Source organism: Onthophagus taurus, chromosome 11 (assembly GCF_036711975.1).
Source record: "Onthophagus taurus isolate NC chromosome 11, IU_Otau_3.0, whole genome shotgun sequence".
Classification (NCBI taxonomy): domain Eukaryota; kingdom Metazoa; phylum Arthropoda; class Insecta; order Coleoptera; family Scarabaeidae; genus Onthophagus; species Onthophagus taurus.
The window spans coordinates 27,921,662-27,944,439 of NC_091976.1; the positions used below are offsets into that span (position 1 = coordinate 27,921,662).

The 22,778-nt window shown below is 31.7% G+C and overlaps 4 protein-coding genes across 8 annotated transcripts; 1 reads left to right on the forward strand and 3 right to left on the reverse strand.

Moving 5' to 3' along the window:
* Positions 1-894: 894 nt before the first annotated feature.
* On the reverse strand, positions 895-2,475 carry LOC111423420 (lipoyl synthase, mitochondrial). Its single transcript, XM_023056653.2, has 4 exons — positions 2,194-2,475; positions 1,632-2,148; positions 1,521-1,578; positions 895-1,467 (listed from the first exon to the last, which is right to left on the reverse strand). The coding sequence occupies exons 1-4, from the start codon at positions 2,242-2,244 to the stop codon at positions 954-956; spliced, it is 1,140 nt and encodes a 379-aa protein (XP_022912421.1). The 5' UTR covers positions 2,245-2,475; the 3' UTR covers positions 895-953.
* A 49-nt stretch (positions 2,476-2,524) lies between these two features.
* LOC111423706 (mitochondrial ribosomal protein L41) lies at positions 2,525-3,284 on the reverse strand. The gene is made up of 3 exons (XM_023057007.2): positions 3,037-3,284; positions 2,885-2,985; positions 2,525-2,827 (listed from the first exon to the last, which is right to left on the reverse strand). Exons 1-3 carry the CDS (start codon positions 3,194-3,196, stop codon positions 2,609-2,611), a joined length of 480 nt encoding a protein of 159 aa, XP_022912775.1. The 5' UTR covers positions 3,197-3,284; the 3' UTR covers positions 2,525-2,608.
* Positions 3,285-3,304: 20 nt separating this feature from the next.
* LOC111423699 (REST corepressor) lies at positions 3,305-12,732 on the forward strand. Of its 5 annotated transcripts, none has more exons than XM_023056996.2 (9): positions 3,305-3,564; positions 3,718-3,852; positions 5,304-5,518; positions 5,592-5,774; positions 6,168-6,251; positions 10,172-10,269; positions 10,540-10,735; positions 11,271-11,409; positions 11,465-12,732. In XM_023056996.2, exons 1-9 carry the CDS (start codon positions 3,453-3,455, stop codon positions 11,770-11,772), a joined length of 1,470 nt encoding a protein of 489 aa, XP_022912764.1. In that variant the 5' UTR covers positions 3,305-3,452; the 3' UTR covers positions 11,773-12,732. The 5 variants fall into 5 exon arrangements, with proteins under 5 accessions (XP_022912764.1, XP_022912762.1, XP_022912763.1 ...); XM_023056994.2 differs by having other exon boundaries at positions 3,325-3,564; positions 3,709-3,852; XM_023056995.2 differs by having other exon boundaries at positions 3,325-3,564; positions 3,709-3,852; positions 6,168-6,248.
* A 3,858-nt stretch (positions 12,733-16,590) lies between these two features.
* On the reverse strand, positions 16,591-22,775 carry LOC111423703 (probable protein phosphatase 2C T23F11.1). Its single transcript, XM_023057001.2, has 3 exons — positions 22,604-22,775; positions 18,078-18,715; positions 16,591-18,021 (listed from the first exon to the last, which is right to left on the reverse strand). Exons 2-3 carry the CDS (start codon positions 18,694-18,696, stop codon positions 17,630-17,632), a joined length of 1,011 nt encoding a protein of 336 aa, XP_022912769.1. The 5' UTR covers positions 18,697-18,715; positions 22,604-22,775; the 3' UTR covers positions 16,591-17,629.
* Positions 22,776-22,778: the final 3 nt, after the last annotated feature.

Sequence of the window (22,778 nt, forward strand, 5' to 3'; positions counted from 1 at the left end):
GATAAATCAATCCCAAGTTACTGATATATCCGACAAGATGTATACTTGCTCCCCTGCTACCAGTAGCAATGAAAGTGCCACAACTTCCTATTTTTGAACGACCTCAGATTTTCTTCAACTTTAAGTTTAAAGAAACGGTGATGTTCATCTGTAATTTTTATTTTACGTTTCCTTTCTCATGGTTTTTCTTCTTCTTGATTTGTTATCCATCTGAACTGTTCTTTTTGTAACACTAAGAATTTCAGGTAAGTTGCGCCAGACGCAATTCGTATTGTAAACAACACAAACTTGACGTTTTACGTTTGCTGCTTCCTTTTTCTTAATTTACCATTTTGAGTTTGATTAGTGCCAATTTGAACTTGAAATAGTATAGTGTTAGTTCTAATATTGCACTAACACTATCACTAGAATTAACACAAGACCTAGACCTAGAATCATTCGGGATTAGCCGTCTTTAGAGACGTGCGGCTAAACCCGAATGTTTCTAGTTCTAGGTCTAGTGTTAGTTCTAGTATTAACACATTGTCTATTGCAACACAGTCTACAGCGTGTTAACTAATTATCGTACCCGACGTCATCATTGCAAGATGCAATCTATATCACAGTACTGGTATTGCAATACGAATACTGTGATATTGGTTGCATACTTGCAATGATGACGTCGGGTACGATAATTAATTAACACACTGTATCTAATGGTATCTAAGGACAGGTACTCAGTCGTTATGCATGGAAAGCCTAAGAAGAACAAGGGTATTTCACCTAATTTAATGACATTTTAGGGTTAACATTGCTTGTGACGTCACAAAACGTGACGTCACATCAAAACTTTAATGTAATTTTTCGATTTTTAAGCCACATGATAATTCTTAAATTTTTCCTTAGGTTGAACAATTAAACTAGGACATTGTAATTTATTTACATCCACAAATCACAATTTTACATTAACATTTTTAATTTACAGTACTAGTTTTTCGATTTTTTAAAATACTAGCAATAAAGAATTCGCCAGCTTTATAAGAACTTCGAACCAACGGTCCACTTGCAACATACAAAAATCCCATTTCGTTCCCAATTTTTTCCCAATGTTGATATTTAGCGGGTGTTACATATTCAACAACTTTTAAATGCCTTTTTGTAGGCTGCATATATTGCCCTAAAGTCACACAATCAACCCCATTATTTTTCAAATCAATCAACGTTTGCTCCACCTCCTCATCTTTTTCACCCAAACCCAACATAATCGACGATTTCGTAATTAATTTTGGAGTGAACGATTTCGCTGCGTTAAGAGTTGAAAGAGATTGGCGATATTTCGCACGTCTATCTCGAACGTAAGGTGTTAAAGATTCTACGGTTTCGATGTTGTGGGCGTAAACGTCCAAACCGCTTGTAGCAATCGTTTTAACGTTTTCTAGGTTTCCAGCAAAATCAGGGACTAAGCATTCGACGAAAATGTTGCTATTCCTAAACAAAAATTTATTAAAAATACATCAATTTTGATTATGATAAGAAATTACTGTCTTTTTATTTCCTGTACAGTTTCAGCAAAATGATTTGAACCTCCATCAGCTAAATCTAATAATATAATCAAATTAATAAAGTTATTTTTTTTAAATATTTTTTTATACCATCTCGATCAACTGAAGTTAACACCACATAATCTAATCCCCATGAAGCAATGGCACGAGCTGTATTAATAGGTTCTGATGCATCTGGTGGGGGTGGATTCCTCGCTGTTTTAACTGAACAAAATCTGCATCCTCTTGTACATGTATCCCCAAGCAACATAATTGTAGCAGTAGCTGTTCCATGTTCACCTCCACCCCAACATTCCCCAATATTAGGACACCTAGCCTCCTCACACACCGTATGTAGATTTAATTGCCTTAATTGTTCCTTCAATTTACTATAATTCTTCCCTGTAGGAATAGATCTTTTAAGCCAAGGTGGTAAACGCAACCTTTGACTTTCTCCTTTTTCCCGTTTAAGTTTCCCATCATATTCATTCCATTGCTCAGGGTTTTCTTTTAGTACAGGGTCGGAGTTAACGATAAAATCTTGTAATGTAGGACCATTTGCGATTCTTTCCCGAAGGATTTCTAGATTGGGTTTATTTTCTAGAGTTTTGTGACTTAACCTAAAAATCTTTTTTTTGGATTATTTTAAGATTCCACAAAAAATTTAACTTACTATTTTATTTGTGGCGATTCTTTTTGAGAGTATTAGCGGTTCTTTAAACATTTTGACCAAATTGTGAATTATTACGTTATCATTGTTTTGAAATTTCCTAAAAACGTAGTATTTCAGGCTTGATTTATACCAATTCTAACCTCAAAATTAGTTTTAATTTATAATTTTATAACGTTAATTATAAAATTGAAAGGTAAATTGGTGTTTGTGGAAAATTGGGAATGTTTTTAAAACAAAAATCTTTTAAAAATCAATTAGATTAAGTAATTAATGATGTTAACAGTGTGAGTTAAGCATTGAAAGGTTATAACCTTCAAATAAGAACTTTGTATTTTTATTTTTTTAATCTAAACTTTCTATTTTATTATATTTTTTCTTAAATCAACAATACAATACATTCATTAATTTTATTATCTTAAAAAATATCGGACCCAGTTTGCCTAGATTTTATCCGGGCTTCCTCACTGGTCATTTTTTCTTCATTAGAAGGTTCTTGAGAATCCCCTTTTTCAGTTAATTTATTTTCCTGAAAGTCTTTAGAAATCTTTTCGGCATAAACTACATTAAATAAATCTTGAGCTGTAAATTCAGATTGAATAACATCAGGGGCTTTATATGATACATAAGGTTTAAGCTAAAAATTAAAACGATTTTGTAATAAAAAAAAAGTAAATCGAGATATAACATATACATTAAAGCCTTTTAAATCTGGTACAATTAGCTCAGGAATCATTTCTGGGACTGTTATAAATTTTCCATCTAACGTGTAACCAACATCTCTTACCCCACGTTCTAAAAATGAGTGTGTTATTAATTAATTAATCACTTAAACATAAAAATTACTTTGAATAGGAACATCAGGATCCGGATTTTGACTTTGTTGCTTTTTAAAAATTCTAGTACCACGTTTATTATACAACGAAAATTTTTTGAAGTTTCTTTTTCCTTCTCGAACGGCCGTCGTTGTAATTCCCCTTTTAATAATTAAATTAGTAAAGGACATCTCAAAAAAATAATTTGATTTTCCACAAAAAAAATTGAGGTTATGTCACTTTTTGTTTAAGGTTAGGTGAAAAAAAGAATAAGAGAATCGTTTATCTCCTAGCGGCAGTTTTTGTAATTAAATGAGAAACTACGGTGCCCCGATACGAGAAACGCGAATGCAGTAGTTTGAAGTGAACAGATCATTTTGTGGTCAGTTTTTGGTCGCGCGAAGATATTTGATTGGATTTTTTTGGAAATATTGGGGCGCTTTAGCGATGGTGTTGGCGGAGAAGAACAACGAAAATGCGCGGAACGGCCGTAGAAGTCGGGGTCCGAGTCCAAACGGGAACGTCCAAGCGGATTCTACAAGCGACGAGGAAACTTCAGGTAAGTCCCGTTTCCGGCCGAACTAACCCTATTTTATTTAATTTATTTTTTTCAAAACCTTCAAAACCTTTCATCATAAGATTCCCCTACCAAACTTATCCAATTTCGACATTTTTTTTTATTTGTTTAATATATCGTTTATAGTACCTGCAGATAAAATACGCGTGGGGAGAGACTACCAAGCGGTGTGCCCCGATTTACAACCAGAAGCTTTACGGAAACCAGAAACCCTCGCAGATAGAGCATTATTGGTGTGGTCCCCAACTACGGATATCCCAGAAACTAAATGTAAGTTATATCCTTTTTACTATTTTAATGAGTACGAACCTATCTACATTGAAGGTTTCGTCCATTTTAACAAATATACTTAATAAATAAAGTATATATTTATTGCAGGAGAAATTGGAACTCATAAATTGCTTTTAAAATAATGAAATAAAATGTTTTACCAGTTGCGATTAATTTTAAGTAGCCATGTTTTTCTTTTTAGTCAAAGCAAAATGGTCTCAAATTAAATTTATTCTCAACATTTGCTTTATATTCAAGAGGCTAAAGAGAGAAAACTTTATTATCCAGTTGAAAATCCAAAATAGATAACAAAATCAGAGCTGGGCAAATTACTTGAAAAGAGTAGTGGAGAATAACTACTTTGACTAAAAAGTAGTTTAACTACCAAGTACTTAAACCTTTTAAAATATGGTACTTAGATCACTAACTACCAAGTAGTTCATAGTTAAATATGTAACTACTTTTTTAACTATAACTGCAAAAATGCATAAAAAGGTCTACAATAATAAATAAATAAATGCAAAATAAATAACTTTTTATTATATAAAGCTTATTTTAAAGGTTTCTAGTTAGCAATTAATAACTGTTTGAACTGTTATACATAAATTATGCTTAAAAATCAGATCCTTTTGGTACAAAAACACAAAATTGAAACTTATGAGGTATGTATTAAGATTATTTAAAAAATATAAAATATAATAAACAAAGTAGAATCTTGTAACTTTGAAAACGACTTTTAATTTAAGTTAAGTTTGCTTTTAAAAGAATCAACTGCTCAAAAAGATTCTCATCTATAGCATGTCTTCTTGATGAATTAAGCAAAGTTGCAAAATTGAACATCCATTCAACTGCAGTATGTATTTTATAAATACTTGTTTAATTAACTTATAATCATGGAGCATTTTTTTATTAGTTCTTCCATCTTCCATGTACTTATCTACTTAAATTTTCATCTTCTTTGAAATCAAAAAAATTATTTCCAGGTTGTACATCAGTTAAAATTAGGTTATCATCACTTCCTGCCAGAACATCATCATCAAACAAACCACAACATTTGTTTATAATAAGTTTTAAGAACTGTATGATCAATTTCCTGGTAAACATTCAGCCATCTCAGTTTAATGGACGGTATCATTACTGACACAATTATACCCTCAAGAGAATCATCATTCATTGAAAATAAATTCAATCATTATTCACAAAAATGGTTAGAATACCTAAAGTAGTACAAAACTAAGTTAGCTTTTTAAAAGATTTTCTTTGTAATAAAGATAAGAACTTAGCTACAAGTATTAATGAAGATCTGGTATAATCAGAATTCGTTTTAAGTACTTAATAGAGTATTAAATTTATTAAGTATTGATTGTTTTTACACTTCACCTTAATAATATTGTTATTTATACCTCTACTTGTTTAAAAACTGTTATTAATGAATTCCATTTTTGTTCCAGTGGAAGATTACATCGTTTTGGCTAAAGACAAATATGGATACAATGGAGAACAAGCACTTGGAATGCTTTTTTGGCATAAACACGATCTCGACAGGGCAGTACTTGATTTGGCCAATTTTACACCATTTCCTGATGAGTGGTCTGTTGAAGATAAAGTTTTATTTGAACAAGCATTTCAATTTCATGGGAAGAGTTTTCATAGAATAAGACAAATGGTGAGAATTATCAAATATTTTATCAAAAAATATCTTGAAGTCGCATAATTTTTATTTTATAATATTTTCTCAGTTACCAGATAAAAGTATTGCAAGTTTGGTAAAATACTACTACAGTTGGAAAAAGACGAGATCTCGTACGAGTTTAATGGATAAACAAGCGCGCAAATTACAACAACCCAGAGAAGATGGAGCTCCTGGTTCTGAAGCGGGTTCGGAAGGTGGATCAAACGAAGAATCAGATCACGACGAAAAGGTAGGTTTTAATCACGTCTCCGTAATAAAAGAAAGAATCATTTTAGTTAGATTTTAGTCTTTAGAAGTATTAATTAAGTATCGAAGGTTGTTGATGGTTTAACAGCATGGTATTGTTTTTTTTTATTGATTGGAGTGTAAAACAGTTTCAAACACAAACACGCCAAGTATTTATTTGTATAATCGTTAGCGCATGATAACATGTGTTTCTTTTAATTATTTTTTTATAGTCCGGAAATACGTGCTTAGTTATGGTACCTTAATAAAAATTTTTGTATTTCATTTCTTTTTATGATATAAAAAGTTTTGAAAAGATTCATTGTGAAAAAAATAATGGAAAGGTACTGTTAACTACGTATCGTTCAGTCCTATATAAGGTGTAATTGTATTCCAGAAGTGGACTATACACCGGGGTATTAGGCGAAAGAGCGGCTCGCCTTCACGCGGCAACCAGACGGCAGACGAATCCGCCCAGGTAGTCGTCTAATAAACAGATATTTATTGAAACAAAAAGAAAAACAAAGCACTTTATCGAAAAAAATACGGGTTTATCGTTTTTAAATCACCAAAACACTTACATATTTATTATTTTGAGAAGTAAAAATAATTAAAAATACTTCAGATCTATTTGGCTAAATTTCAACTTGCAAAATGGAATTATTTCTTTGTATTCATTAAATTATAGGAAAAATGTTATAATTGAAATCATTGTTATATAACTCATTCTAAAGTAAATACAAGTAAAAGTCTTAATATACATGCCTCCTTAATGAGATATAGCGCGTCAAAGTTTCTTTAAAATTAAACATAATCTGCAAAAAAAAGTCATTTTTTTTAAATATTGTCTACGCCATTGCTAATTTTGTCAAACGGGCAGTATTTTCGTGTAAAGTGATCATTTATCTATCAATTGGTCTCTTACAAAACTTTGATTAAAGCAACAGTTTTTGATTGGATTAACAAATTTTCTACAAATCGTCGGCTTAGTAAAAAAACCACGTAACTCCGTTTCGGAAAATTTTACAAGAGACAGAAAACACTGATTTTTTTTACATTGACAGTCCTAGTTAAGTGCATTTGAGCGGAAACGTGTATTTCAATATACGCGGTTTTCGGAATTTGTAGATTTAATAATTTGTTGCATAATTACATCAAAATCTTATTTTTGGAAAAAGTTGGGGGTACGTGATTTTCTTACTAAGCCGACGAAATGTGTTTTTCTTAAAAACTATTGCTTTGATCAAAGTTTTGTAAGATACCAATTGATAGATAATTGATCACTTTACACGAAAATACTGCCCGTTTGACAAAATTAGCAATGGTGTAGACAATATTTTTAAAAAAAGGGCTTTATATAGCAGATAATGTTTAATTTTAAAGACTCGCTATATATTGTTAAGGATATCTATTAAGACTATTCATCTTAATTTTTCATGTATTATCTACTCTAGAAGTGTCAGCGGTTTTTTGAATCACCCTGTATATTATACAACTCATTAGAATTAGATTACTCAGCAGTGGAATGTTAAATTATTATAAAAGAGCTTATTTACGCTATTAAAGCTTAGTCACTTGAAATAAAGGTTTTCACATCCAACATGATACAAACATTTCATATTTTGATAACTTGATTGAATTGATTTTTTTTAATTAACATAAAGATGGAAGTTAGCTATATTTAAGTGGAAAATTAGAAAAATGATAACATACTCTGTAAGAACTTTTCAATATGATATTGGGATATTACTTCCACCCAGGAGTCCTCTTAAAAACTTGGAGAGGAATTGATCCCTTATTTTTCCAGATATACAGATTCAATTTATAATTCATTTCAAATTGTTAGTTATATTAATTCATAATTATACCTTACAAAGGTACATTAAGGCTTCCTTGAATGTCTTTGAGTTTGCCAATGAACCTCAAAGAATGGAATTATCTCTATTAGGAATTTTAAAGTTTTAATATAACTTTAATAATACTCAATGCAGATCATATAAATCCTTAATAAACCTGCGGATTCAATTATAACATTTTTGATCACAATTTTTCATTAAATCCAGTTAGGATAGATTTTGGAATACCGCTTCATTTTGAAGTTCTGATAAAAATGTAAGATTCCAGTTTTGCTAAATATTTTACAGGGTCTATTTGCAGAAACAAAAAATTGGTTATCAAGTTTGCAGCTTAGAAATTTTCAAAACAACTGTAAAAAAGGAACAGCAAAACAATATTCATCAGCTATAATATACAGAGTGTTTCTGTAGGTCGTGGCATAATTTTAATCACAAATACTAAATGATGACGATTCGTATAAAAAATTTAAGATCGAATCGTTTAAGATCACTTTTGTATTATGTCGTAAACCCTTAAATTTTCATTTTTAGACGCATCGTTTCAGAGTTATTCACAAAAAGATAAAGACAACCTCGTTTTTGAGATACTCATAGGCGCCCATGAAAACAAATCAATAAATCATTAGTAAAGCAATCTGTCAAATTATTGTCCAACGTAGCGTAAAATTTGGATTTTTTTTAGTCCAATTATGAATATTTTTCAAATTAATGGTAATCAGTAAGATTTTTTTCTAAAAACGCAGTATTAGTAGTACATTTTTTCATCATAGTACAGTTTTGCCATACTGTTCTCGAAACGGATGATCAGCAATATTTAATTTTTGTGCTGTTAAGTACAAGATGATGGATACAATTGCTATTCGTATGGGATACGCCAAACCGTACTTTTGAGTATTCCGAAATGTCTTGATTACTTATTTATCAACAGTACTAGTAGTACTACGATCTACCACAAAATCCAAAATGTTTTCTTCTAGTTTGGGTGTACAAACTGACCTCTGATTACCCGTGTTTGCATACTTTTAGAAATGTTTTTTTATCAGGTTGTCAAATTTTTTGTAATATCATCTCGCCGCTGCATTAGCACTGCCTAAACACACTCCCAACCTTAAAAGCATGTCAGTTTGCTCACTAAATCTAATTATTTGCAATTTTAAACACCTATTAGTGACTAACTGCTTTACTTACAATTTGTTTTCATAGGTACTTACGATTAATGAAAACATTTCAAATTGAGGTTGTATCTTTTTGCGAATAACTCTAAAACGGTGCGAAAAAGAGTGAAAATCATTTTAAAATGAAATAGGCTTTGAAAATCAGTTGGAAAATTAAGGAGTTTACGACATAATCAAAAAGTTTTAGGAAATAACCTTCATGAACACCTGTATATTGATTCTGAGGTTATATAAGTGATCTTAAACGATTTCTCATGATAACATTGCACAATTTGGACAAATTTCATCTTTCTAAGACAAACCATATTGAAAATGTTTAAAAATTTCTTAACTTTGAAGGCCCATTTATGGGTTTAGACCAAAAATTTTTACACAAATTGTGATCATTTTGACTCTAGTATTTGTGATTAAAATTATGCCACGACTTACAGAAACACCCAGTATTGTAGATTTGAGAATTCAGTATAAATAACCAAACAAAGCAAAATGGCAATGTGAATACATAAAGTGAGTTTTATTAATATGTTTATGTTTTACTTGAGTTTTATGTTAAATTTAGTTTTGAAACAAATTCTTCTATTTGATATTATAACTAAGAGAACACGCAATATTAAGTTTCGCTCAAAACGAGTCGTTCTAAGTTCTTAGATTGAATTGTGATATTGATCCTCCTCAAACATCAATTCAATCTATGTTTCTTCATTCCCTAAGATTATTTATTTTTCTTCTGATGATATTTCCAAGAACATGTTCAATTCGACATAACATATGTTATGATGCATGATTTTTCTGAATTTTATTATAATAAATTTTTTTTTGTAGGAAATTTCTTTAGGTATAATTGATAATCAACTTTTTTTCTGCAAAAATCGCTGAGGACTTTTACATTTTCATTAGAATATTTGAAATCCTGTTTTCTGGAAGTTGAAGTTTATAATAATTTTATTTAAATAATTAATTAACTTTTAAGTACAATTAAATTATTTATTAGAATGTTTAGACGTAGATTAAATTTATGTTGTTCTTTATTTTTCATGTTTGTAGCACTTTTTTTTTCGTGTTCTCCCCATTTCCTCAAAACAATTCCGTAAAATCAAAAAAGGTTACTTTTGCTTTTTTGAGCAAATCATTTCATAATCTTTTTCAGATCCCATTTAACACTAAAAAAATCCGTTTTTTGTTTAACACGTAATGTCGTTTTATTGTTTCGTAACTTATAAAAAGAAATGTCGTAACATAATACATAAAGAACACTCTAAACAAAAACTATTATACCTTCGTTTTTAGCGTTGTTCGTTTTAATTTTCGTTTTAACCGTATTTTTTCGTCGGTTACGACCCGGTGTAACTGACGTTGGTATGTGTGCGCAGGGAGAGGGTGGCACGTGTTCTAACTGCGGAGTCATCTGTACGGTCACTCAGGTGACACCGAAGGGGCCCCTTTGTAATTCCTGTTATCTGCATTGGAGGTATGTCCCACAAAAATAAACACACAAACAAAAAAATTTAAGAATTAAGAATAATAGATGATGAAAGTTAATAAAAAATTATAGCTTTTTAGATATTTTCAATTATTATAATTTTTTTTGCAGTGTGTACGTTTTATGAATGTTTTCTTGTAAAAATGTAAAAAAAGTCCCGATTTGTTAGTTAAAATTAGTTGGAAAAATTATAAAGAAAAAAATAAAGAATAGATAAAATTTTTTTTGAGTGATTCTATCTAAAATTTGTAAATGTAGACGGACGGGACTGTTGAGGCCCACGTCGGGTCCAACGGGAGGCAAACGCGGGGCCCCGCTGGTCGGGCGCCATAAGCGTAAGCCGCCCCGGGGCATGTACATCAATCACGACGACCTGGCTGCGATGGCTACCGGAGGCGCGGGTGTCCTAATGCTTAAGGCGATGGACCGGGAACGCGACGCCCTTCAACGACAAGTGAGTACTCTCGTCATAAAACATTCTCTTCTCAACAATAAAAAAATCGCCTCTCACACGCTGTCTATATCTATCTTAAAAAAATGTGTTATACTTTTTACGAAATCCCTCAGAAAAACGTTACAAAAATGATTTATTCTGTGTCCGCCCTCCCTAATTTTATTTTTGATTTTTTTAAAGCACCATATTTCTTTTCCTTTTCGAAATTCTCGAATGTGAATGTCTTTTCTTTAAAAATAAGTTTATGTTTTGGTTATAATAAGTTTGTGTTTGTTGTATTTAGTGCTTGTTTTTTAAGTTATTTGAGTTTTTAGTTTAGTGTGTTTTTCCTAATTTTGTTTTTCTAGATTAGTTGTGTGTAGAAATCGTCTCCAGAAATTGGTTTTAATTAATAATTAGTAAAAATAAGATACAAGATAAGTTTTTAGTTTATAAATTAATAATTTTTTTCTTTTTTAATCATTTACAGGTTGGGTTACATTTTAATTAAAAATTTCCTCTAAAAAAATATTAAACTTTTTCTCTATTGTTTCAGATCCAGCAAAATAAACAAGCAATCAGCTCCTTGAAAAGAAAACATTCCGATTCCATCGAAGATCTTCGTCCTGGGAATGAAAATACGTCCCGTGTTAATGCAAGATGGACTAATGAAGAATTATTATTAGCTGTTCAAGGTGTGTTTTTTAATTTATTTAATAAGCATTTTTTTATAATAAAAGGTATTTTTAGGAGTCCGAAAGTATGGTAAAGATTTTAAAAGTATCGCGGAAGTTTTAGGAAATAAAACGGAACATCATGTTCGTTCGTTTTTCGTCAATTATCGTAAACGTTATAATTTAGATAGCGTTTTAAAAGATTATGAGAAAGAACATGGCCCTATAGTGGACGAAACTGTAGCGTCAGAAGAAAAACCGGAAGTGGAAGAAACAAATAACGAGAATAACGCAAATAACGACGTAATTTGTTTGTCGCCCAGTTCTCAAAACGTCAAAAAAGAATTTAAAAACAACAAAATAATGGCGTCCGCGAATAAATGATGAGCCCTTTGTTAAAAAAGTCATTTTTTCCTCTTTTTCTTCATTCATGACTTATTTAGGTAAGTTAGCGTTATATTATTTTTCTTTACTACATAAATCAAGCCAATTCGTTATTTATTGCGTATCGTCATTATTTGTTAAAAAGAATTAGATTAATTTTGATGAAACTTCTTATTTTGAAGACTTTTAAATAATTTAGTTTTTAGCATTATTTTTTATTGTTTAGTGAAAGTAAAAGAAAACGTTGTTTATAGTGTAAATATTATTAATTAATTAATTATGAAAGAATTGTAAAAAGACAATTCTTACGTGTAAAAAAAGTTAAAAAAACGGAAACTAATTAATTGCACATAACCACATAACAATAAATATTTTAACCAGAAGGAGTTATGTTTTATACAAAAATAAAAAGTAGAGTAGAACAAAAAAATGGAATATTTGTATTAAAAAAAGATGATGAAAAGACGATAAAGAATGAAGCCCTCGCAATTTATTTTCATTTGAAAAGAAAACGATGTTGAGTTCTTGTAAATATTTATAAGATTAATCGCGTAAAAATTAAAAATCAGAAATCTACTTGGAATTAAGGTAAAAAAGAAATTGTTAATAAAAAGAATAACGTATCCTCAGGTTTATCGAACTACTAAAATAAAAGAAAAATAATGATGCCCCATAAATAACCCTTTTAGAGAAATTTTTATTCGTTTTTTTTTTTTAAACACGTTTTCGTTTCACCGTAGTTTTTAAGAAAAACCATATCGAGAAGAATAACTTTTATACTTTTTTGCGCTTGGAATTTTTCGGAAAGCAATAATTTTTACGTTATTGAACATTGCTCACGTTTTTACGTTTCTTTGAGTTTTGCACCATTTTTTATTAGGATACTGCATAGTTTTTAAGTAGATATATTTCTGTGTGTATTTAAAAATAAAAACGTAAATATACTTTATTCCAATAGCACTTAAGTATTTTACTTATAAAATACTTTCATTTACCTGATATACATTTTATCAAATAAAAATGCTAAATCTCATTAAATAATGAACGAAAATAAAGAAAAATTTAATGGAATGAATTGTAACTTTAATTCATTTGTATCATAAGCTCAGATATACCCGGATTTTTCCTAGCCAACATATACACACGCTTTTAATAAGGGGCGAAATATGTCTGCAATCGAACATATTCCCTAATTGTTTAAAGACCGCAAAAATATGTTGACGCCATTTTTAAGAAGGGCAAGAATAGCGAAGTGACTGAGTTATTTCGATCATTCCCATAATTGGTAAAATATTTGAATTTGTCATTAAATGGTACGTCTGAAGTTTCCTAACTATAATCTGGGTATGGTCTATTGCAGACATAATAATGCTGGGTATGGAGGAGTCATGATATGCCTAAAATCCAATACAAAGTTTAGGGAATTAAACATTAAGCATTTTTCTGTAGACAAACTGATAGAAGTTGCTGGTATTCTCCTTATTGAAGTAAATCTGATAGTTATTTCGGTCTATGGTCAGTCCCAGGGGAGGTTAAACGAATTTCGTAAGGTACTCTATGATGTCCTAACATACATTATTACCAGTTATGGACAACACCATATAGTGATTTTATTTCTGACAATTCTGGAAAATATGCAATATGTACAGATATGCTTTCGCTTGATTTAATTTATGTTTTCACAGAACCTACTAGAATTACGGAATTAACAAGTAGATGTATTGATCAATTTTTTATTAATTCTCTCATAATGGATTATAATACAGAAACAACTCGACCGCATCTATCAGACCATTTGGCCCAAATATTCACTCTGCTGGATGTATCTGAAACTAAGAAAAAAACAATATATTACTATAAGAAAAATAAATGCAACTAATATTTACAAATTCCGACTACTTTTTGAGGGCGTACATTGGTGTGAAATGGCATTGCTGCTTCTACACCGGCAATACTCGTTTATTCATGACCACTTTATGGAATGTTTTATCTTGGCTTTTCCTGAGAAAACAGTAATAAAATCGCATGGGGGTACTACTTTCTTACGATTATCCCCACAACTTGAAGAAATTAAGAAACATTTGGATTATTGTTATATACTATCAATAGAGTAACGAAGAACACTCAAGTGAATGATCTTTACAATAATACTAGAAGAGAATATAGTTCGGCGGTCATGACTGAAAAACAAAAACATGTTGTCGAAGTTATCAATACTGCGACTAATAAACAAAAGGCTATATGGCACTTTATAAACAAAGAGCTAAAAGTGAAGCAAGAAAACAACAGTAATTACTTTTTCGGAAATCGACAGTCCTCCTTCTTAAAGCCTACTACTGAGCATGAGATTCTCCAGACGGTCCTTTCTCTACCAAATAAGAAAACCACTGACATATACGATGTAATCTACCTTGTTAAGAATGTTATTGACGTGTTAGTTATACCCATTACCAATATGGTGTATTGTTGCTTTACAAACGGCATATTTCTTGATGAACTTAAAGTGGCCAAAGTGGTCCCTGTTTACTATAGACCTATTTCTATACTTCCTGTTTTTTCAAAAATATTCGAATCTCTATTAAAAAGTAGATTTATTGAGTATATGGAAAATAACAAATTATTTAATGAACCTCAGCACGATTACCAGGGACAAAAGTCTACCACTTCAGCTCTAACTAGCTTGGTTGATGCTATGGCACGTGCGTTTTGACGAGAAGGAGGATGTTCAATTATTATGTTGTGACTTATCAAAGGCTTTTGATTGCGTCCAACATGAAATTCTGTTGAATAAACTGGTACATTATGGTATAAGAGGTCTACCAAATCAAATGATTCGTAGTTATCTTAACAATAGAAAAATAATATTATAGAGTTCATAGAGTTGAACTTGAAAATAAGTCAGAAGTTGTTATAGCCGAAGCTGCGGAATGGTTTTGGGCCAAGAGTTTGAAACTTAATGTCGAAAAGACGCAAAAACTACTATTAACAACTAAAATTGATTGACGGGAGCAAGAACCTATTAAATACCTGGGAATATATGTTATGTCAAACCTAAGCTGGAACTCTCATATTGAATATCTTCAAAGATGCCTTGCTGTAGCAATATTTACGGTCAGGCGCATACGGGCTATAGCTGGATATGAGGCTACCAGAGCAACCTACTTTGCCAACTTTCATAGTAGGGCGTCGTATGGAATACTGATTTGAGGGAATTCTCCGGCGAATTACGGCTTTTAGCAGGTGAAAATAGTACTGCAAGCTGCAAACCACTTTTTCAACAACACTATTTGGAAAATCACATGTTCTCAGTTTGGTTTTCGTCGAGGCATTTCCACCACTTTAGCAATACACTCCTTAACTCAATGCATACGAAATGGTTTTGAAAACAACCTGTTAACTGAGATATCATTTTTTGATTCGACCGCGTTGACCACGAGTTATTGTTGCTAAAATTAAAAGCTCACCATTTTAGCGAACGTCAGTATGTTTCTTTGAAAAACCAGACTTCTGATAAAATTACAATTAAATACGGAGTCCCACAAGGATCCATACTAGGTGAATTGCTGGTTTTGATATTTATTAATTACATGCCTAGCTGTCTGCCACAGAGCTCGGAGGTTGTACTTTATGCAAGCTATAAATACCCGCCCTAATTTCAATACTCTGTATCAGGCTGTACCCAAAGACTTCTATCTTGGTTTGAATGTAATAATCTTGCGGTGAACGCGTCCAAGACTGAGTCATTAACGTTTGCTTTACGAGAAATTCCTCCAAATCTCACTCAGCGTGTTAAATATCTGGGAGTAAAACTTAATTCCAAGCTAACTTGCGAGGCTCATGTACTGAGCTTGGTCAGGAAGTTAAATAAGTTTTTGCAATTAGAAATCTGATAAATATAGTATCACTTGACACTTTGTCACTTATTAAGGATGCTTCTACCCACAAGTGCCCTACGCCATTTTATGTTGGGGTTACGCTGCCCAGGCTTTTCGAATGCAAAGGAGATGCTTGAGAGTCATGACTGGTTTACGCTCTTCTAAATGCTGCAGAACCAAATTCACTGAACTGGATATTCTGACTGTATCAGGCGACGAGTGTAAGAGAAGTCTTTCTTAATAACACAATAAAGAATCTATCTATCTACTTAGCGCTCCCTAACATTATCACTAGAACTAGCACTAAACTTAGAACTAGAAACATTTGGATTTAGCCGTTCGTCTTTTAAGACGGCTAAACCCAAGTGTTTCTAGGTTTAGTATTAGTTCTATTAGTTAGTTAGTACTAAAACTAACACTTTACCTAAAACTAGAAACATTCGGGTTTAGCCGTCTTGAGAGACGCGCGGCTAAACCCGAATGCTTTTAGTGTTAGTTCTACTTTTAGTTCAATCAAAATATGCAACAGCTTAGCGCTAAAAAACAATTAAAACTAGAATTAATACTAGACCTAGAAACATTCAGGTTTAATCATGCGTCTCTCAAGGCGGCTAACCCAAATGATTCCAGTTCTAGGTCTTGTTTTAGTTCTAATAATAGTGCTGGTGCAAAACTAGAACTAACATTAGACCTAGAAAGTTTCTAGGTCTAGTGTTAGTTCTAGTTTTACTTGTTATTCAGCACTTGGTTGTTACATAGGAAATAATACCTTTCTTTCGACCCTCATCCAAAGTTGTTGGGTTTACAACTATTTGTGACTCAAATTCAAAAAATAATTTTGTACCAGAATATTAAAAATTTCCATCCACTGGTGTTAAACCCTTATGATTCAAGTGAAATTGGGATGACGTAGAATAGTAAATGAAAATTGATTAAAATCAAATTAAAATTGTATTTAATGTTTTATTTAATAGCGTAAATTCAGAACAAAACAATACCTTATTGTATAAATAATCAACTACTTAAAATTTTTTATATTTTATTTACTCCCTTCTCAAGTTATGTACTGTACCTAATAATAATTACAAGTATAGTACTTAAAAACGAAAAAATAAGTCACTATATTTACTATCAAAAGGAAGTCCCTAAAAAGTAATAAATGAAACAGGTGAAAAAAAAACGATAACAATTATTTTGGTATGATTCTTAGTCCAATAAACGAGAAAGATTATTTTATTTATTTATATATATTTTTTTAGTCTATAATTCTATTATCACAAAACATACATGTAGGTTCATTCTTAAAATGTGTATAAAAATATATGTATATTATTGTTGTATATTTTTCAAACTACTTTCAAAGGGGAAAGTAGCCGCATTTTCACTTTTTTTTTAACTACTGGAGTTTTCCCTACACTTTGTTATCAATAATAATGAAAGTAGACCAAAAGTGGCGGGTGGAGGTGTGTGGTGATGCGGTGAAAGTTTCTTTTATAATTAAGTTTTTTATATTAATTTGAATGCTAAAAAAAATTCCTGGGAATGTAAACAACATTCGCAGAAACATCGTTTTTAACAAACATTTTAAAATGTCTATAATTTTTTTCTTAGTACATTGACTAGGATTTTTTTGTCTTTATTATTTGTCCATTATACTACTAAAATCTATTTATTTCTTTTCATTAAAACACCAACAAACACAACAATTTTGTACAATTCCTTTTAGCAATTTCTAGGTTGTTAAGTGTCAAAAACAACAAATGCAACAAAAACAAGAAAAAAAAAACTAGAGATAAACAAAATCAACAAAAAAAATAACCAGCTTTTACACTTTTTGAAAGTAACTGTCAAAAACTCAAAAATAAACCGTATACATATACATTATATACCATTATTTACAAATATTATTTACAGATACTTTTACCCACAACAATAAAAAATCCTTTTCAAACAAATTTCATTCCATTTTTAAAAACATCAAATCAAAGTGGTTGTTGGTTAACAAGCTCTTCGTTTTCTTGATCTTCGTCGTTTGGTTCGATGGTATATTTTTTCTCAAATTCCATTTCGCTTAAATTTTCGGGCGCTTCTATAGCACATTTTGCGCTTAATTCTTCGTATGGTTTACCATGTAACATACAAACTATCACAACCGTCATATTATCGCATCCTAAACCAGCCATTTGACAATCAGGTGCTAAACAACGCATCATCAAACTTTCGCAAATTTCTTCTGGCTCAATCCCCAACGCTAAATTTTCTCGAATATATCCAACAACTTCATAATTGGTCATTACGTCCCAAATACCATCACAAGCTAACACTATAAATTCCCAATCTTCATTTATTTCTCGAATTTCCACGTCAGGATTTGCTAAAAATTTATTTGTATTAATTTCGATTTATTTTTATCTCAATAAATGTTTTTACCTATAACAATTTGTTCTTCAGGTGATTTTTTTTGGTTCCTTTTAAAAACAAAATCGCCAAGTGCCCTAGATAACGCCAAATTTCCGTTAACACGATTACAATCAACCCAACCACCAGCGGCTGTAATTCTATTATATTCAATAACATTACAAGGTTTATGATCTGTTGAAAGCGGTTCCGCAATCCCTTTAATGCTTGCAACCGCCCTTGAGTCGCCGACATTCGCACAAAACAACTTGTTATCTTTAATAACCACGCAAACGGCTGTCGTTCCGGCTTGTTCCCTTTTCAAAGCTTCATCCTCGCGCATATCTTCGTCGATTTCCAGAAAGGCTTGTTTTAAAGCATCCTCAATTTTGCCTTCTTTGTAAAGGGTTTGTTTCGTTAAGTATTTGTGGAGATGTTTACCCGCATAATCGGCGACTTTCGCACCTCCGTGTCCATCGTAAACGGCGAAAAATGCCGTTCCTGGATCATCTGGAAGTGATAAAATGTGCGAATGGGAATCTTCCATGTTTACTCGCCAACCTTGCATACAACTTGAACCTACTCGAAAGCTTGTATTTTGGCAACATGCCGTATCTTTTGCTGTTACTGGTTCTGATAAGGTTTGGCCCATCTTAAAGAATTATTATTATCTAAAAACAAAAAAAGATTTGAAAAAATTTTAAAAATATTTTATTTTGAAATCAATGAATATTATTTTCTTTTAGGATATCTATTTTGTTAATTAATTTTATTTAGCTACAAAGATTAGATAAGTGTATTTATTTGATTTTGAAATATTTTAATACAGCTTTAAATCTCTTAAAACATTTTAAACCCAATCTATTTGGCTACAACGCAGATTTTAGCTGCCAGATTTCAGTGTTTTTGTTGGTTGAAAATGTTTGTAATAATTTTAGATAATTCCGTGAGATACAGTATGCAAAATCCGTATTTGAACACTTTCTGAAATATTAGCAAATCACGAATTACTCAAGAATGGTAGTAGAAATTTCAACTATTTTCGTTGATTTATTTCAATCAACCAAGTTCGACAACCGAACGTTAAAGGACATTTTGATCACAGTTGACAGCAAAGAGTTTAAAAAAAAACCGAACGTTTCTAGTTCTAGTGTTAGTTCTACTATTACACTAGCACTATCACAAGAACTAACACTAGAACTAGAATCATTCGGATTTAGCCGTCTTGAAAGACGTGTGGTTATATCCGAATGTTTCTAATTCTCGGTCTAGTGTTAATTCTGGTTTTACACTATCACTAGAACTAACACAAGACCTAGAACTAGAATCATTCGGGTTTAACCATACTGAGAGATGTGCGGCTAAACCCGAATGTTTCTAGGCGGCCGACAACATCTCGAATTTTCCTAGTGTAATTCTTGAATATTGACAATAGGATTAAGATTTGGGCTTTATGATGGTGTTTTGAGGTGCTCTGAACAGTTTTACACGATTCAAAGTCTAGAATCAAGCGCGGTATGCTCCGAATCATGACCCTGTTGAAAGATAAAATCTCGTAAACATCCCAACTTTTTTGCACATTGCTCATTTTTTTTCATAATGTTTATGCATCTCTTCGCAGTAAATATTTCATCAATAAAATGAAGATGTCAGACTCCTGCCGCTGAAAAACGTCCCCATATCATCACCAAACTTCCACCACCCTTGAACGAAAGTGTCAGATTATTTGGATATGAATATAGGTTTGTTTTTCTCTCGCCAAATTCTTAGGCCCCTCGCACACCAAAGTGTATTAGGTCTTTTGCCAACAGGCTCTATTCGTCTATAAAAAAGATCTAGTCTTCCATTAATAGTTTTAGGTCTTCTGCCAGCAAAGTCTAGTCTTTTATAAGAAAAATATCGTATTGAAGCATTTTACAAGCAGTAAATGATTTCCCAGCAATATTTAGTTTTCTTCCAGCAATATTTAGTCTTCTGCCAGTAAAGCCTAGTCATGTATAAGGAAGATCTCCATTAACAGTTTGTCTTTTATCAAATATCAAGATTTCTGCCAGTGATATCTATCCTTCTGCAATTTGTATGTAATTTTCTAGTATAACAATCTCTAGTCTTTTTCTCACTTTCTTCAAATAGTATCTAATGTTCAAACACCATTTAGTTTGTTGCCAGTGATATCTAGACTTCTATAAACTGTGTTAATGTTCTATAAGCAAGGTGGAGTCTTCCTTCGCTAATATATCGTCTTCTGCCAAAACTATTTAGCATTTTACAAGCAGTAAATGGTAATTTCCAAGCAATATTAGTCTTCTATCGACAGAGTCTAGTCTTCTATAAGAAAAATATAGTCTTCCATTAATACTTTAGCTTCTGGTAGAAATCTGCCAGTAGTATCTATCCTTCTGTCAGTTTAGGGCAAATGTACGTCCTTAATGAACCTTAGTATTGCTCCAAGTCTTGTTCCTTTATGTTGGCAAGTGTCAAAAGAGCTTTACCAAAAATTTTGTCTCTTAGGTGGATTCTGGCAACGCAATTACATAGTATATGTTCAGAAGTTTCTGACTCGTCGTTGCAAAGTCAACAAGTTTGATCCTCAGCTTGTCCAATGTGGAAGAGGTGGTATTTTAGGGGCGCATGGCCTTCTGCCAGCAGAGTATAGTCTTCTATAAGAAAAATATCGTAATATATCGTCTTCCCTCTGAAGTATTTAAGCATTTTACAAGCAGTAAATGATTTCAAAGCAATATTTAGTTTTCTTCCAGCAATATTTAGTCTTCTGCCAGCAGAGCCTAGTCTTTTATAAGGAAGATCTGGTCTTCCATTAATTGATATCTATCCTTCTGCAATGTGTATGTAATCTTCTAGCACAACAATCTCTAGTCTTTTTCTCACTTTCTTCAAATAGTATCTAATGTTCTGTTAGCTGTATCTGCTTATTTGCTAACACCATTTAGTTTGTTGCCAGTGATATCTAGACTTCTATAAACTGTGTTCATGTTCTATAAGCCAGGTGGAGTCTTCCTTTGCTAATATATCGTCTTCCACCAGAACTATTTAGCATTTTACAAGCAGTAAATGGTAATTTCCAACCAATATTAGTCTTTTGTCGACAGAGTCTAGTCTTCTATAAGAAAAATGTAGTCTTCTATTAATACTTTAGCTTCTACCAGAAGGTAAAGTATTAATCTGCCAGTGGTATCTATCTTTCTGTCAGTTTAGGGCAAATGTACGTCCTTAATGAACCTTAGTATTGCTCCAAGTCTTGTTCCTTCATGGTGGTAGGTGTCAAAAGAGCTTTACCGAAAATGTTGTGTCTTAGGCGGCCTCTGGCAACCCAATTACACAGTATATGTTCAGAAGTTTCTGACTCGTCGTTGCAAAGTCAACAAGTTTGATCCTCAGCTTGTGCAATGTGGAAGAGGTGGTATTTTAGGGGCGCATGGCTTTCTGCCAGCAGAGTCTAGTCTTCTATAAGAAAAATTTCGTCTGAAGTATTTAAGCATTTTAGCCAGCAGAGCCTAGTTTTCTATGAGGAAGATCTGGTCTTCCATCAAGATTTCTACCAGTGATATCTATCCTTCTGCAATTTGCAAGTAATCTTCTAGCACAACAATCTTTAGTCTTTTCTCGCTTTCTTCAAACAGTATCTAATGTTCTGATACTATTAAGAGGTGGTATTTTAGGGTCGCATGGCCGGACAGGAAACTTTAGATCCCCTTTGCTGAGGCATAAAACCTCTTTGATTTTATTTTGCGACCTAAAAAGTTCTTTCCAGCGCCAGATTACCTTTGAGGCCTCCCAACTGTTGTTTACTTGTTTTAGATGGCTTTTTTGTAGTCCACAACCGCGTTGTGGTCCAATTAAGGACGTTTTTGTTGCCTCCTTACTGTGTATCTCTTAACTGTATAACCAAGACATCCACTTTTACTTTTACACTTCTTAGTGAAATAAATCATCAACAATATTTGTAAATTGGTGTTCAAATACGGATTTTGCATACTGTAAATGTATCGCCTGTCTCGGAATTGTACCTTTGTGTATAAATCATTAAATTGTCAAGATATTAATAATTCGGGCTATAAATTTAATTTAAAAATACAGCTGACGCTCTTTTTAATGTTCTCAAAACAAATTAATGATATATTTTTAGTAATTTTAAGGAATCAATAATAAAAAGGTGTTTTTAGATTTTTCATAACCTAAAAAAAAAAAAATCAAAAATACTATTATTAGTGACATCTATTATCATATTATATAAATATTTATAATTTTTATCTAATTTAACAATACTTCCATATAATTAACAATAATATCCGTAATTAACATGCTTTTAAACTCTTTAGCAAAATATACAAACCTTTCTATTTTTAATTTCTCATAAAACTAACGATTCTATTTCATTTAATTAAGTATAATTAACCAAACTTTTTAATTTATACATTTTTTTACATTAATTTGTTTTAAAATTGCGTTTTTTAAGGCGGAAACCACAACATTGTGACATGTTACATATTACATGATGCTAAAACGATTTCTATTCAATAGAATAAAAATTTACTTACCGTCGTAATTCGGTAAAAAACTAGTATCGGTAAATGTTGATAATAAGACGCGGGTTAATTTGTGGTGCACATGCGGCACTTTTGGTCGCGCTTTAACGAACAATTAATGCCCTAATTAGTCATTTTTATTGACGGAACGTCACGTTAACAACACGCACAGGTTAGATCTGGGGGA